This window comes from Merops nubicus, unplaced genomic scaffold (assembly GCF_000691845.1).
Source record: "Merops nubicus isolate BGI_N331 unplaced genomic scaffold, ASM69184v1 scaffold42675, whole genome shotgun sequence".
NCBI classification, from domain to species: Eukaryota; Metazoa; Chordata; class Aves; order Coraciiformes; family Meropidae; genus Merops; species Merops nubicus.
Window position 1 is genome coordinate 1 of NW_008612412.1, and position 14,748 is coordinate 14,748.

The 14,748-nt window shown below is 39.2% G+C and overlaps 1 protein-coding gene across 1 annotated transcript; it reads left to right on the plus strand.

The window, feature by feature from the left end:
- Window positions 1–3: 3 nt before the first annotated feature.
- On the plus strand, window positions 4–10,279 carry ZDHHC6 (zinc finger, DHHC-type containing 6; the record flags this gene model as incomplete). Its single annotated transcript, XM_008941531.1, has 10 exons — window positions 4–195; window positions 1,503–1,594; window positions 3,204–3,363; window positions 4,415–4,576; window positions 5,171–5,224; window positions 6,669–6,836; window positions 7,150–7,191; window positions 7,559–7,704; window positions 7,794–7,837; window positions 9,705–10,279. Coding segments are annotated over 10 exons (1,164 nt in total), but the record flags the coding sequence as incomplete, so codon positions are not given.
- Between the last annotated feature and the right edge of the window lie 4,469 nt (window positions 10,280–14,748).

Genomic DNA, 14,748 nt, shown 5'->3' on the forward strand with positions numbered 1-14,748 from the left:
CTGGTGGCTCTGGCCGTGGTGGCCGTGTGCTCCGCCACCGCCATGGCGGACGCCGCGCTGTGGTACTGGCCCCTGGACACCGCCGGGGGAAGCGTCAACTTCATCATGCTCCTCAACTGGACCGTCATGATCCTCTACAACTACTTCAGCGCCATGTTTGTCGGCCCGGGGTACGTCCCGCTGGGGTGGACGCCGGTAAGAGCTGGGTCTCGATCGCTGCATCCCCGGGTCGGGCCCGGCGGGGCGGGGCTGGGGAACCGGCCTCTGAGGAAGGTGTGCGGGATCACAGGGACTCTGGAACCCGCGTATCTCTTGGTGCCATCGTTTCTCCTTTCTCCCTCTGCAAGAATGCGGCCAGCTCGGGCCGCTCCTTTCTCCTTGTTTCGGCACCTTCCCTTTCTGCCTCCTTCCCACTTTATTGCTGCCTACAGCGTTTCCAGTATGCTCCAGCTTACTCCATCCCTTGTCCTCTCAGTTACAGTAATCTGGACGGTGCTGCTTCTTTATTGGCAGTAGTCGTTGCGTTTTATGGGTGCTTCTCAAAGCAAAACAACAGGAAGTGTACTGTTAGCTGGGCACGAGAACTTCAAGGTTGTCTGCGACTCATGCTGGCACTGTTGAAGATTTTGCTGCTAGTGCTGAGGATTAGAACCTCGTTAGTAATTTTTTTTTTTTTTTTTGTATGTGAGACAGAAAATTTTGTGTTTATGTTATGTTTAACATAGTATTATAAGTCAAGAAAGAAATTTGTGTTTCCCTTGCTTCAGTAATCTCTTGGAAGAGTGGTAGTCAAGGAGCAGAATGGTAGTTTCAGCGTCTCAAGGTAGCTGGCCACGAGTTTGTGTTCCATGGGCGTGTACAAAGATTACTAATAATCACATTTCTACTTGTGGAATATTTCTCAGGACAGAATCTAATAAAAAGAGGATCCTGATGTAGTTCTAGCAAGACAACTGGGTGTTCCATTTTGTGAACAGAAGATTTTGGCCAGGATTACTATTTACTGTTTAAAAGTCTTTCTGCCTCTTATCTTCTTGCAGTTTGAGGATGTGTGTGTTTAAGAGAGAGAGGGTGGCAAACAAGATATCTAAACATAACTGCTTACTGCTACTATATCTTAGTAGTAAGCCTAGATTGGCTCATGGTATGAAATAGAGAGACAAGATGCACAAACTTTTTTTTTTTTTAAAATTATGAAAGCCTCGTGTGTTTTTTTTACTCTCAGAACATCTCTATAAAATCTTGCTTGTGCATTCACTTGTCCTGGTGGAAGAGATGTTTCTTTTAGTAACGGGCATTTTTCAACAGTGGGAGATGGTTGTTTTGATAGCCAAGAGATTATTTGATTTTGTTTTTTGTGTTTCTCCTTACTGCCTACCATTAGATAGGGTTAGGTTATGAATCGCACCCTGTCGGAAGAAAGCAAAGGCTAGGGAAGTGCCAAGATCGTATTGCCAGTAGAATTATGCATACATCTAACACACTTATTCTTCTGTTTAAAGGAAAAATCTCAGGATTGCATGTATCTCCAATACTGTAAAGTGTGTCAGTCTTACAAGGCACCACGTTCACACCACTGTCGAAAGTGTAACAGGTACTGTTATTCTTTAAAATCATTTTAACTCTACATTGAAGCAGCTTCAAATCTGTTTTATTAATAAAACTTGTTTTTCCAAGTCTTGTACTGTGCATTTTTAAAAGACTTCCATATGAACACTCTACTTATTTCAAAATTTCCATTTCTAGTTGTATGATTTCTGTACATTTTTACTGTGGTTTAGTTTAATAAATAAATTCGTCTTTAACATTTATCTTATTAGCTTGAAATCAGTTCCTCTTAAGAACTTCTAGATAGTATTAATAAAACACTGCAGGGAAGTGAGCCTGTGTAAATACCTAAAAATCCCTCAGTCCTTTTTAAATTCCGAGTCCAAACATTCACTTGCTCAGGGAATAGAAAACCCTAGTCTGTTATTTTTCTAACTGGGAGTTAAATGTTGATTTGAGTGCAGATTTTGGCACTTTTCTTTACTCTGCATGTTAAGTGACCTAACGAACCTTTTGGCTGAACTCAAAGTTTGTGCCTTGTTACGCGCTAGTCTTCCAACAGACTTGTCCTGAGGTAAAGAATGCCTTTATTATAAATAGCTGCACTGAAGTTTAGTGCAGCTTGGAAACAGTAAGCTGCTTCAGCTGCCTGCAGGCCAGGCTGTAGTTGCATTTGTCTTGGGCTTACTGGGCACAGGTCCTCCTTTGAAGGACTACTGGAGAACATGGGAAAAGGATATTGCAACACACATTCATTTGTTATTTCTATAAACACAAGATGTGAGGCCATTGTGTTTTTAGGAAGTAGAGGGAAGCTGTAGAGCAGTGCTGCGAGGCGGCTGCACCAGCCCAAGATGTAAAATTAGACTTTTTTTCCATGAGTGAAAAACTTTACAAAGAGGATGTGGTAGAAAATGGCAGCAGATCCTGATGATTGCCTTTGCAAAACCAAGTTCTTTAAATAATTTATCTGTTGTTAAATAAACCAGAAGAAACAGCAGCACATTCTCAAAATTTTGCTTGATATGCTTTAAGGATCCTCTGTCCCAAGTGACTCATTCCACACATATTTCTAGCCTGTTGCAGTGAAGTATCTTAAACCATCACTGACAGTCTTCTGTGCTGTGGCAGCTTTCAGGGCGTGATGGAGTCACGTCAGAGGGTCTGCTGCAGGAAAAAGGGGCACTAACACACTTCAGTCTGTGCAGCTTTGTGTTCTTTCTGCAAGTACTTCACAGGGGATTTGAGATTTCCTTTATTTTCCTGGTGTGCTTATTTTTAAAAATGGTAATTATATTAGTGCTTAGTTACTTGTGTTGATAGTTCTTCCATGTCCCCTTCTTAGCCTCTGCCTTCTGGCTCTGGAGTACGGCGTATATTAGCAACTAGCAAGTTTGAGCAAAGGCAAAGAGGGATAATTAGGGACGGTAGGACCTGGGACCACTTTTTAGTTTGCTTTCTTTCACTCTGCAAAGTGAAATAATCATTCTGAGTAGCAGCAACAACAACAAACTATGGAGTTTATCTTGTGGAAGTTGTTGGGTTTAAATGAATGAATGGAGGTTGGGTAGTAGACAGTTAGCTGTCCTTTTCTTGGATTTTTTTGAAAAAAATTGTACCTGTCCTTTACATTAATCAATATTTATTATTCACAGATGTGTCATGAAGATGGATCACCATTGTCCGTGGATCAACAATTGTTGTGGATACCAGAATCATGCGTCTTTCACTCTGTTTCTTCTCTTAGCTCCACTGGGATGCATTCACGCTTCTTTCATATTTGTTATGACTATGTACACTCAGCTTTACAACAGAGTAAGAAAGCATAATTAAATGCTTAAAATATTATTTAATTCAGATGGGTAATTTTTCTCAGGAAGTATGAGACAACTTAGCTTCCTGAGAAGCATGTGGAATTCCTTGCTGTTCTTTCAACAAATACTCTCAGTTCTGCTTTCCACCTGTGAGAATTATGTTCGTTAATTAGAGGAGGATTCAGAGAAGGTTGTTTCTACTTTTTTTCTTTTGTTAGGATTTTTTTTCGCTGTTGCTTATCATAATCACAGGGAATTTCCTAGAGCTTTGCATTGGCTGAAGGCACTTTCTGAGTAGCACTTTGTATATACAGAGACAGGCTGTGTTTTGGCTAGCACAGAAACAAGCTGCTATTTATTTCCAACACCCAAGTTAGATGCTACTTATTTTCTTTTGCTTGCTACATTTTTAGAATTCTATCCAATGTTTCAAGGAGAAAAAAAAAAAGTACATTATTTTTGAAACTAGAAATAAATTGTATTGGATTTGGTTTTGAATGGAAAAAGTTAACTGCAGCAACTGTGAGCAAGGCCTGTTCTGGAATGCATCCCTTATGTCAGACCCATGGTTAATATGATGAGCTTTGATTTCAGCCTTTGTGGTTGCAATAAAGAGCTTGTAAACATCAGCTGAGTGTAACAGATGAAGGCAGCCTGTTGTATCTGCTGTTATCTGCTAAAGCTTTCAAAGGAAAACCTGTAGCATTTCCAGTGGGAATGGCTACTGTGCTATGCAAATCTTTCTCTGAAACTAGTGAATGTGTTTCTGTTCATGTGCCAGAGTCCAGTTTTTTTTTCCTGACTTTGGGCCTAACCTGTGGAGCCTGTAAGATGTCAGTTTTGGTTTAGCTTTCATCTGTGGAAGGCCTACGTCTAGCAAAGAATGTATTTCTGAAGAGGAAGAGTCTTTTGAATACATCTTTCTTTATTACTCCTCTTGCATTATAAACCTCTCACAAGTTGGACACTTCAGAGCCAGATTTCGTATTGATAGCTTGTTTTGTTTCAGTGGCTGGAATGTTCTAGAGCGGAAAGATCTTTTCCCTTTGCAGATATCTTTTGGATGGAGTTCTGTGAAGATTGACATGAGTGCAGCCAAAAGAGACCCTCGACCCATTATTCCCTTTGGACTGTCTGCATTTGCTGCATCTTTATTTGCCTTAGGACTGGCACTAGGAACAACTATTGCAGTTGGTATGCTGTTTATTATCCAGGTAAGTTTATAGCTTCTGTTATAAAGCAGTGAAAAGCTGTAAGTTCTGCCTGCTTGTAGAGCAGAAACAGGATTAGTAGTCAATATACGAGCAGTTGTTTAGAGTTTATGCTGCCATGTAACTTTTCCAGGGTTTTGGGTTGTTTTCTCCCAGTTTCTCTGCTCTTCCCACAATTTTTTAATATTGTTTTTCATGGAAGAACTTGAAGGTGAAAAGCTAATGAATTAAGAAAACATGGTCCAGGTTTTGTAAACTCTGGAAAAGGCAAAATAGTATTTTAGGAGTATATAACCCTGTCCCTGAAAATAGTTATAAACAAGCCTGATAGATTACTTTAGTGTTTAAGATCTTTGGAAGGAAACAAAAATGCACATTTTAAGCATAAACTGAAATACTTTGTGATGCTATCCTGTAGAACTATACACTTAGTATTAGCATGTGTCTGTGCTGCATCTTAATTTTGAGTGTTTTCTATGTTTCAGTTAAGCCTGTAAAAGTTGCCTTGTTCCTTAAGGCAAATTTAGATTGTTAAATTTTATTTGCCTAGCTGATGCATTTCTTCAGAACTAATTTCACCTCACACTTTTACTTTAGATGAAAGTAATTTTGACAAATAAAACTTCAATCGAGTCCTGGATTGAAGAAAAGGTAAGCTTTTACTGCAGTATTCCTGATCAGTTTTTTGTTTCACCTCTCTGGATTTAAACCAAAGGTGTCACTTCAATTCATCATTGACTTAACTACAAACAGCTTCTCCCTTACTGCCTCTGAAATTCACTGAGATAGATGAGAAAATGGCATAGATTTTTCTTTTTTATTTGGGGTAATTGATGTGTACATAAAAAAATAATTCCTTTTAAGAGGCTTTGCTGCTCTACTTGGAATATATGAGAGTTTTCATCTGAAACTTGAGTTTTCTTTGCCTTTTATTATGCTTACCTGTGTCTTTAATTGTTCACCTCCCCTACCCATTCTAGGTGGCATATTTTGGCTCATGATTTTCCCCATTTCCTACTTCTCTGATTAAACTTGGGAAGATTTTCCTTGATTTTGAGCAAGTACTAGAAAGCAATGAAACGGAAGTTCAAAGGAGAGAAGACTATCTGACTTCCATCTATTTATAGAGGTTTTCACAAGATTTTTCAGAAGAAATATAGCCAAGCAGCAGAAACTAAGTTTAGAGGAAACAAAACTGACTCAATGTTTAGAAACCAGTTCAGTGCCACCAGGTTATTTTGCATAAGTGCACAAACATTTAATTATTACCTCGTCTTTATTTTATTCTGTGTCAAAATTAGGATGAGGATCTTGATTCGGTATAAGTACCCAAGTATTGTAATGCCTTCTCTTTACACAGAATCTGGCTTAGCTGGGTCCTAGGCCTGTCAGACTTGTGGGTAATAGACAATGGGAAATAACAAAAGGAAACACTGTTACCACTACATAGTAGAATTTGGAATGATCTGTTAACATTTTTACTGTAAAACAGAGGCTTCTAATATGTCCCTTCTGAAAACTGAACACAAAGATTAATCCATGTTTAATAGAAACATTACTGCAAAAAGAGAAGTAAGCTCTTCTGTGGCTGCTCCACTAGATGTCATTGCCACTGAAAGAATGAGAAGCTCACGACTGCAGAATGTGGCAGATTCAGAGCATGCTTGTAGCATGACTCTTAGAGGTGGAATAAACACTACCAATGTTAAATTATACTCATGATAATTAATCAGAGTCCTGAGCTGTGGAACTCTTTATGTATAACTGAGAAATAGTCAGGCATCAATCCTTAAAAAAACCATAAAATGTGAGCATGGAGTAGTTCAGTCAGTGTAGCCATTTGACTCTGGTGAAAAGTAAATATAGGGAGGTGGGGGGGAGCCAAACCAGGCACACTCCTAAATGCCATGATTGTGGTAAGCAGTTTTAAAAGCCTTTGTCAGTATAGCAGGAATTTACTGCTCTTGCCTGAAAACGTTTGCCTTCAGGTCCCATGGACCCATACAGGGCTTATGATCTGGGCTTCTTAATGTTCCTGCTTGATTGCAGTTTGTAGGTATATTATTATGTACTTTATTTCTTAATTATTTTTCAGGCCAAAGACAGAATTCAGTACTACCAAACGGGTGAGACCTTTATTTTTCCCTATGACATGGGAAGTAAATGGAAGAACTTCAAGCAAGTGTTTACATGGTCTGGGGTTCCTGAGGGAGATGGCCTGGATTGGCCAGTAAGAGATGGCTGTCATCAATATAGTTTGACGGTAATTGTTCTTCAGTGACACCTCAAGTTATTCCTCCCCACTCTTCAATTGCCTGCTTTCCTTTACAGTCATATACAAGCTTTTCCAATAACTAAAACACACTGGTAATACAGACACTTAAGAAGCAGGAGTTCTGTCAAACGTTCTCCCATTTTTGATAGACAAAAAAGGTTATGTTTTTGTGAGTGTTTTTAAATGCTAGTGGTATTTCCTGTTTGTTGAATGGTTTCAATACCTGACTAGATTTTGTATTGAATACACAAGTCCTCTTAAACTAAACACTGCCTAAATTTTTATTTATAATCATTTATAGATAGAGCAACTGAAACAGAAAGCAGACAAGCGAGTAAGAAGCGTAAGTATTTGTGTACTTTGGTTTGAAATAACTGAAATTTCAGTATAAATAAATGTAAGTGCTGAGACAATTTCTTTTCTTCACTTTAAACTTGGCAATTATATAAAGACTGTTTCCACACACTGTGCTGCATCCTCTGCTTAATTAAACTTAGCATTTAGCTTTCATTGCATTTGCTGCTTAGTTTCCAGACAGTAAGAAATGTGATAATAAAGTTAATTGTGCCTCATTGTTAAGCAGTTAACTTAGCATTTAGTCCCTTTGACAGCCATTGTCTTTATGCTCAAATCTTAACTGTGTGCTTTAATTGAATTGAAGGCTGTAGCTCCTTACCATGATATATTGCTGTGTCTGCTCCAATCTGTAGGTGCGGTATCGAGCGGTAGAAGATTACAGTGGTGTCTGCTGCCCTGTGACTAAAGGTGTCAAAACATTCTTCACAACACCGTGCACTGAAGAACCTAGAATTGCACTGAGTAAAGGGGATCTGATTTTAGCCACAAGAGGCTTAAAGTTAGTTGCTCCACACCTTTTATGTTTGGTTAAAAGAAATATTGGTACGAGTTCTGGCATCTAATTACCTATTACGGTTTCTTCCCCAGACACTGGATGTATGGTGAGAAGATTCTCGACTCAGCTGCTGATGGTATGAAGCAGTTATTTTCACTTTTTCTGTTGAAAATTACAAATCAATTTTATAGATGTCTAGAAATGTGGACAATATTACATCTTCAGTTTTCTAGGTGTATAAAGACTGGCCCTATTGGCATTAGCTTCCCTCTGCTTTAAAACCACATAGATAGTTTTAACATCTGGCAGACTTACCAGCTCTGATAAGCATTAAATGAAACTGTCAGACTGCAAGAGCACTCATCTAGTAGTTTGTTGAAGGTTGAGTGGGAAGGGGGACACTTTTTCATGTTTTAAGAAAAAGCTAGACTTTTAGACTCTGAAGTGGCTAATGATGAATATGTTTTTTGATATTTAAGTAGTATTTTTTTTCTTCAAAACACTCAGATTTCCTACCCAAACACCCTATATTTGTATGACCTGCGATTACTCTTTGTACATTTTAAAAAAAAAAAAAAAAGAGATGTTATCTGTTTGGTTTGGGATCAATTCAAGGACTTAGTTTGGTGAATGTACATCAAACTACTACAGCTACCAAAGATGTTAAAGACTTTTGCTGGTCTGCATGTAGAGTGACAGCACCACAGCCACCTGCTTTTATATTTCTACATTTTTTACTTGAGCCTTACTGCTTATGGCTGAGCAAAGGTTTTGCCTGCCAGAGGCTGTATTGGATTCTGTTGTCTCTTCCAAATAATTGTTAATTGGTTGCATGTGCCTTCCATGTTGGCACAAGAGAGGCAGCCACCAGTCCCTACAGTCCCATGCTTTTCATGAGAGGTCTCATTCATGAGCTAAAAGTGCTTCTGCAGCTCACTCCAATGAACTCCTTCAAGTATCAAACCTGAGTGAGTCATTGAAAGGAGCATGGTAATAGTTTGTATTGCATTGCTTATTATGGAGATTAGCAGGAGTTATCTGTTCTGTAGGAAATGTTTGGGTGGGTTTTTTTTGTTTTTTTTTTTTTTTTAAATCAGGTGGAATGTGGTCTGGGTGGGGAACTTGGTTGGATTAGAATTCAAAAACTGAATTAGGCTGGATTAGAATTCAAAATAACTTCTGGCATTTTGGAGAACCATGTCTTAAATAGAATGGGGTTTCTTAGCAATGCGTAAGAAAATGCTAATAATAGACAGGAATAGCAAGCTGCACAGTAACAAGGTGGAAAAAATTAATTGTTAAATAGCAGTTCTGAGGAAAAGAGAGTAAACATAGTCTTAAAATGAGTCAACACTTCCAAAAAAGAAAAAAAGCATATAGCTTCCCAGATGGATCAAGTAATAATCCTTCCCTCCTCCTCAACGTTGGCAGAGACTCAGCTTAAATGCTGGTACAAGTAAAAGCAGTTGCTACATATCAAGAAAGAGGATGATCAACTGTAAAGGGTTGAAAGGAAAACAATGAGAATAATCAAAATGCTAGAATATGTGACTTAAAAGGGAAGGCTGAAAGAATTGGGATGGCTTACCTGTAGGGGTAAGGAGGTAGAAAGCCAGGGTATGAGCAAATAGTCATCAGCTGCAGGAGAGCCTATTGTAGAGCAGGTTGGTGGCTGCTTCCTGTGTCCCTGGTGTGTAGAAAGAGGAGCTGTGAACTTGAGTTATAGACAGAAAGATTCACATGGGGTATTAGGAAAGTCTTTTTTTTTCCTCAAAGTAAGGAAGGTAGAACACTGCAAAACTTTGGAGATCTCTGAAAACATTTTAGGGAGTGGGAGAGAATCCACGCATCCCCAGGCAATGATTAGGAATGACTTAGATGCCCTGCCTTGACGAAGAAAATAACCTAGGTAACCTCTTGGTGTCTCTCTTCCAGTCCTGTGTTTTTCCTCTCTAGTGGGGTCATGTTCTGTTCCAAGTTAATGTAACTTCTCATGTCTTAAGGTGGAATAAGAGAACGAGGCTGGTTCCCTAGGAAATGTGTGGAAAAATGCCAGTATGACTCTGAAACGGATCAACCAGTGGATGGAGAGAAGAAAAACAGATAGCCTTTTCATTTTTTTAAAAATAAATGGAATTTGTACTTCAGATCACAATCCTTTACTTGAAATTTTCTGTGTATTACTTTAGACTTATGCAATGAATTTTTTAGGGCAAGGTTTTCTTTTCCTTGCAGCTGAAAGGGTTGGATATGCCTGTGCCATGTTTTGCATACTTTTTTAATAATAAATATTTGAAGAAGCCATTCAGTGGATTGCCTTCAAGATGCATCATTTTCATCCCAAGTCTTTTTCTTTTTGCTGTTTAAACTGCATTCTGAAGGTTCATATTTTAGATTTTTTTTCCTCAACCGCATCCGATCATGATGCGTGCTGCATATCTTCTGTTTCTTAATTTCTCTGAAGCTGCCCATGAAAGCTCTAAAATAAACATTGGATTCAAATTCCAGATAAAATTTGTTACCTGTGACTTTAAATGATGTGAATTGTCCACCTCAAATAAATGATACATTCATATTCACTTGTGGATTTAATTGTTCTTAGACCTACAAGAACTTGTTTATAGGCATGAGAATGTGAAGCAACTAGCAAGTAAAGATTTCACTGTTTGAAGTTGTCTTTCAAAGTTAGAAAGACATCAGTTCTTGTGAGAATATTCTGGGCTTTTAAAGGCAAAAAAATACAGCAAGCTCTTTCTGCTCCCTTTGAAATCTGAGCATGTACCCAAGAGACTGGAGTGCTTGATCCATCTTGCAGTTCTTACTCTAAGAAAGCAGTAGCACCAAGAGTGAAAATTTCTGTGAGCCTAGTTGCCCCTAAGTGATTAACACCTTTGCTAAACTTTTTATTTAGCATCTGGTATGGATTTTTAGAAGGAGGACTTCAAAAGGGAGTAGCCTGTACCACCTGAAGGCTTTCTAAATGTATCCTAAATGCAGCAGTTGGCTTTGTTCACTCGTAGTCTAGTTACATGTTGAGAGTTTTTTCAGATTACCATTTTAAAATAACATCTGGTTTGCCTTCACCTGCATGAGTTGTCTGAGGCAGATTAGGATTTCTTAAATAACATTAAGTGTATATAGAAATGACTACATGCAGGCAAGCCACTATTACTCCTATATGCTCCTACACAGACTCTTGATCTCCAGCACCAGCCAGTTTTTTGTGACCTCCAGCTTGCTGTGCATTAGTGAGCCATGCTCCTAGGCTGCTTCTGAGCTGTGGCAATGAGGAGTTATTGTTCATTTTCAGTGGACTCCAAGCAGGGTGTTTTGCCCATCTTGAAATCAAATCACTTATTTTCCAGAAGAAAATTTTCTAGGCTTCATTAGAGGTAGAGGACTGTACCATCTTAGTTTCCCTGCAGTAAGGCCATAACTCAACAGGATGTAGCTGTTTTGGAATGTGAGCAGAAATTAACATGAAAAACTCCAAGCTGCATGGGATACTCTTAGCTTCAACAGCAGCAGTTGTTCAGCATATGGAGCCTAGAACCAAATAAAGATTACAAAATAATCTTGTTTTCCAGCTGAGGAAGCTGGCAGCTAACAGCCTCTTGCCCTTGACTTTGAAATTATTCCATAGCTCCTATCTATACTAGCAGGCTGCAATGAGCAGTGTAATAGGAATAGATTAACAACACTAATCACCACAGTTGATGATTGGGGAATTTATGTAAGCTATGGTCTGTTTATAGGGGACTGGATAGCTTTTAGTGGTTAAAGAGCATCTTCAACTCTTTCTCAATTGAGCAGCATTTGCACCCCAAGATCACTCTACACTCAACTACCAGCATGCCTGGGAGCTCTGCTTCAGAAATACACTTCCAATCTGAAATGAACTTTGCTTTTTGGGTTTTTAATGCTTTCATCTTATTCCCTTATATCTGTAACCTCGGTCCCATCTCTTCCCTTTTCTAGCACAGGTAACTGATGTTTCAGTTTATCATTACAACACCTTCACTCAGCAGTGCATGCCTACAAACAACCAGCCAGGACAAAACACATACCTCCTAAAGGCATGTAGAGATTCTGCAGCCAAGCAAATATGAGCTGTCTTCCCACTGCTGAAAACAGCTCTATCAGATCATGGCGTTTTTAAGAAAAAACACCTTGAAGGAACTCTGATTCTTATTACCAGTAGCTTTTACTTTCCCTCCTGTCTACCATCCTATTACACCTTTTTTTTTCTTCTTTTTTTTTATTTCTTCATTCCCTACTCACTGCTCTTTGCTCAAGGAAGACCATTGTTTATGAAGGAAAGGAGCAGGTATAGATTTGAGATCACTGTTTTGCGTTCCACGCTGATTCATCAGGGAATTCAAATCTCTAGAGAAGCCAAGTCTGGGGGAAGCAAAAAGCAAATGTCTTTTTCATGCAGCAATTAGCTCTAATAAACTGTTTTTCTCTGAGGGAAAAATTGCTCTTTTTATTTAAAATGTTGAGCTTTCCATCATCTAACAGCAAGTCTAGGCTTGCAATACCGCATTAGCCTAGCTCAGGCTCTAGTATGATGGAGAGTAAGGGTAACTGTACTGAAATGGAACCCTGCCCCCCTATTTAAAGGAAAACGATGAAATAAGCTAAAAGGAAATAACCACCTACTTCAGGCAGGTTTTGCATCAAAACAAAATCTGTTGTAAAAGCAAACAATACTGGCCCTGGTAAATGGATATCTCAGGAAGCCTGTTCAACCACCCAATCAATGAAAATTTTGCTTTCTACTTATCTGCTCTCACTTTGGCCTCCAACCTGAAGAGGATGTCTAGTCTTAAGCAAGAGGTTTCTAATTTTAATCCAAATCTCTTAATAGTTGAGGAAATACAAGCTTGTGCTGGAGTTTAATCATCTCTGATATAGCTGGCTTTTCAAATACAAAGTAGTGAGCAGGAGGAGAAAAGAGAACTTCCTGTGCTAGGAAGCCAGTGATTTGTAGGTTATTTGGTGTGTACGACTGAGTTGCCTAGCTGTGGCATTAGATTCTAGAGCTGTCTTGAGAGCTTTGATTGAAATTAGAACCTCATTACAGCCAAATTACTAATTATGAGTCAATATTTCCATCTGAACACTTCCTCTGTGGATCAGGAATAGAAAAGACTAAGCAGTAATTATGAAGTTGCAGGTACAGGGGTTATTTCATAGACATGGAAAGAAAATAACACTTAAATGATATTTTGATACACAATTCTTATGTAATTTGGAAAGCCAAAAATCAAGCAATCTGATTCCTGATGCAGTACATACGAGTTGTTCCCAACTGGTTAAGTATAAGGAGATTATATTATCAACAGCCATATTTAATATCTGCCTTATGTGAATCATATCTTTATTAGTCATGGTATCTCATTATTCAGCATATATACACATCTCTATTGCAGACCAAATGGCTCAATTCATAATAGATGTCTGCTAGGTGAGAGTTTAAAAGCAAGCAGAGAAGACAATGTTATTTTAGTGCCAATCTCTGTATCATGGGAAAAGAAGTTGCAGAAAACTGAGCTTCATTGTACCTGTAGCCATCCTTTCCTCAAATATTTGTTCACTGGGTATAAGTGCTTCAAGCCTGCTGTAGCTTTCTCTAGTGCTCAAACAAGAGCCTGAAATAATTGTTGCACCATTTCAAAGCAAGCATGCCTAAGGTGCTCCTGTTTGCACTTCAGAGCTATACAGTGGAAGCAGTTCATATGGCAGCAGCAGCACCCAAGAGACCAGTTTGCACTGGAATTGCTATGTATGGTTTATTGTTCAAACAGTGCCATTACCCATTCAATTCTATCTTTCTAACAAACAGCCAGTTGGCAGATGCCACAGGCATGAAATATCTGAAGCCAGTGGAGTTGGCAAAGCTTCTGTAGCTTGCCCGTGTGAGAAGAGACTCAACTGCCATTAAGAACAAACCCAGTTCAGAGGTTGATGTGTTTGCTCTTCCAAAAGAGAAACGTGTTTACTATATTAAAAAAAGTGACCTCTCCAAAGTTACTACTTTCTGAGATGTAGCACGGAAAATAAGCATTCTCTGCTCGGTTCACAAATGAGAGAGCTCTTTAAGCTGAATGCAATGCTGTGGTTGGTATCTGAACACTGCTCGTTGAAGGGCCCACCACAGGGGGCTGGACTTCAACATCCAAGCAGATCCCTATAGGGGAGTTTCAGTTGTTGATACAATGAACAAGTACTTGCTGGGCACTGCAGCAGATGGCATCACAGGATTCAGCCTCATGTTTTGACAGATCTCAATTGCACTAGATTTACTGTCCCCAGCTGAATTGCTCATCAGAACCCAAAACCAGTTTCACTATACATTTCTTCTCCCCTCTGGTTCCCTTTTTAACTCCTCAGTCTCACCTGGAGGAGAAGATTAAGCCATCAGGAACTTTTAAGTCACATTGCTTTAAGGAAGCAGGGGAAAGATGAGCAGCATAGTTACATGCACTGTCAGAGTCATAGGAGCCTTTATAGCTTCAGGTTATGGCAAGCACAATAAATGGCACAACAGTTACCTGAAAATGTTGCAGTTTTCTAAAGAAGCAGCTTTATCCCTAGAAAATATTATATTTACATAAGTATATTAAATACATTTAGTTCACATGATAAGCTGAGCTGGAAGAATGAAGTTATGCTTTGGCACATACTGCCTCACTGCAAGAAAATAAACGTTGAGTAGAGGAGCAGCATCTGGCCTGGCACCGTTATTGCCTCGTGGCTGGAGCGGTGGGTGAGCAGTGCCAGTACAGGAAGGAAGCTTGCTGCAGCTGCTGGGTTCTAGCTGTAGCTGTACATGACCAAGCAGCAGTAAACCCTGAAGCTGACAGTCAGGCTGCAGGAGAGAAACGAGTCATTCACAAACACTTTGGTTGCGCAGTTACTCTTTATTGCATCCTATATCCTTAGGAATAACAGCTAAATTTTTCCACTTCCCAGGCTCAAATTCTTAGGTGTAGAGGCTTTGACTGCCATTGCTTTTGAGAACATGCCAAAACTGATCCAGTG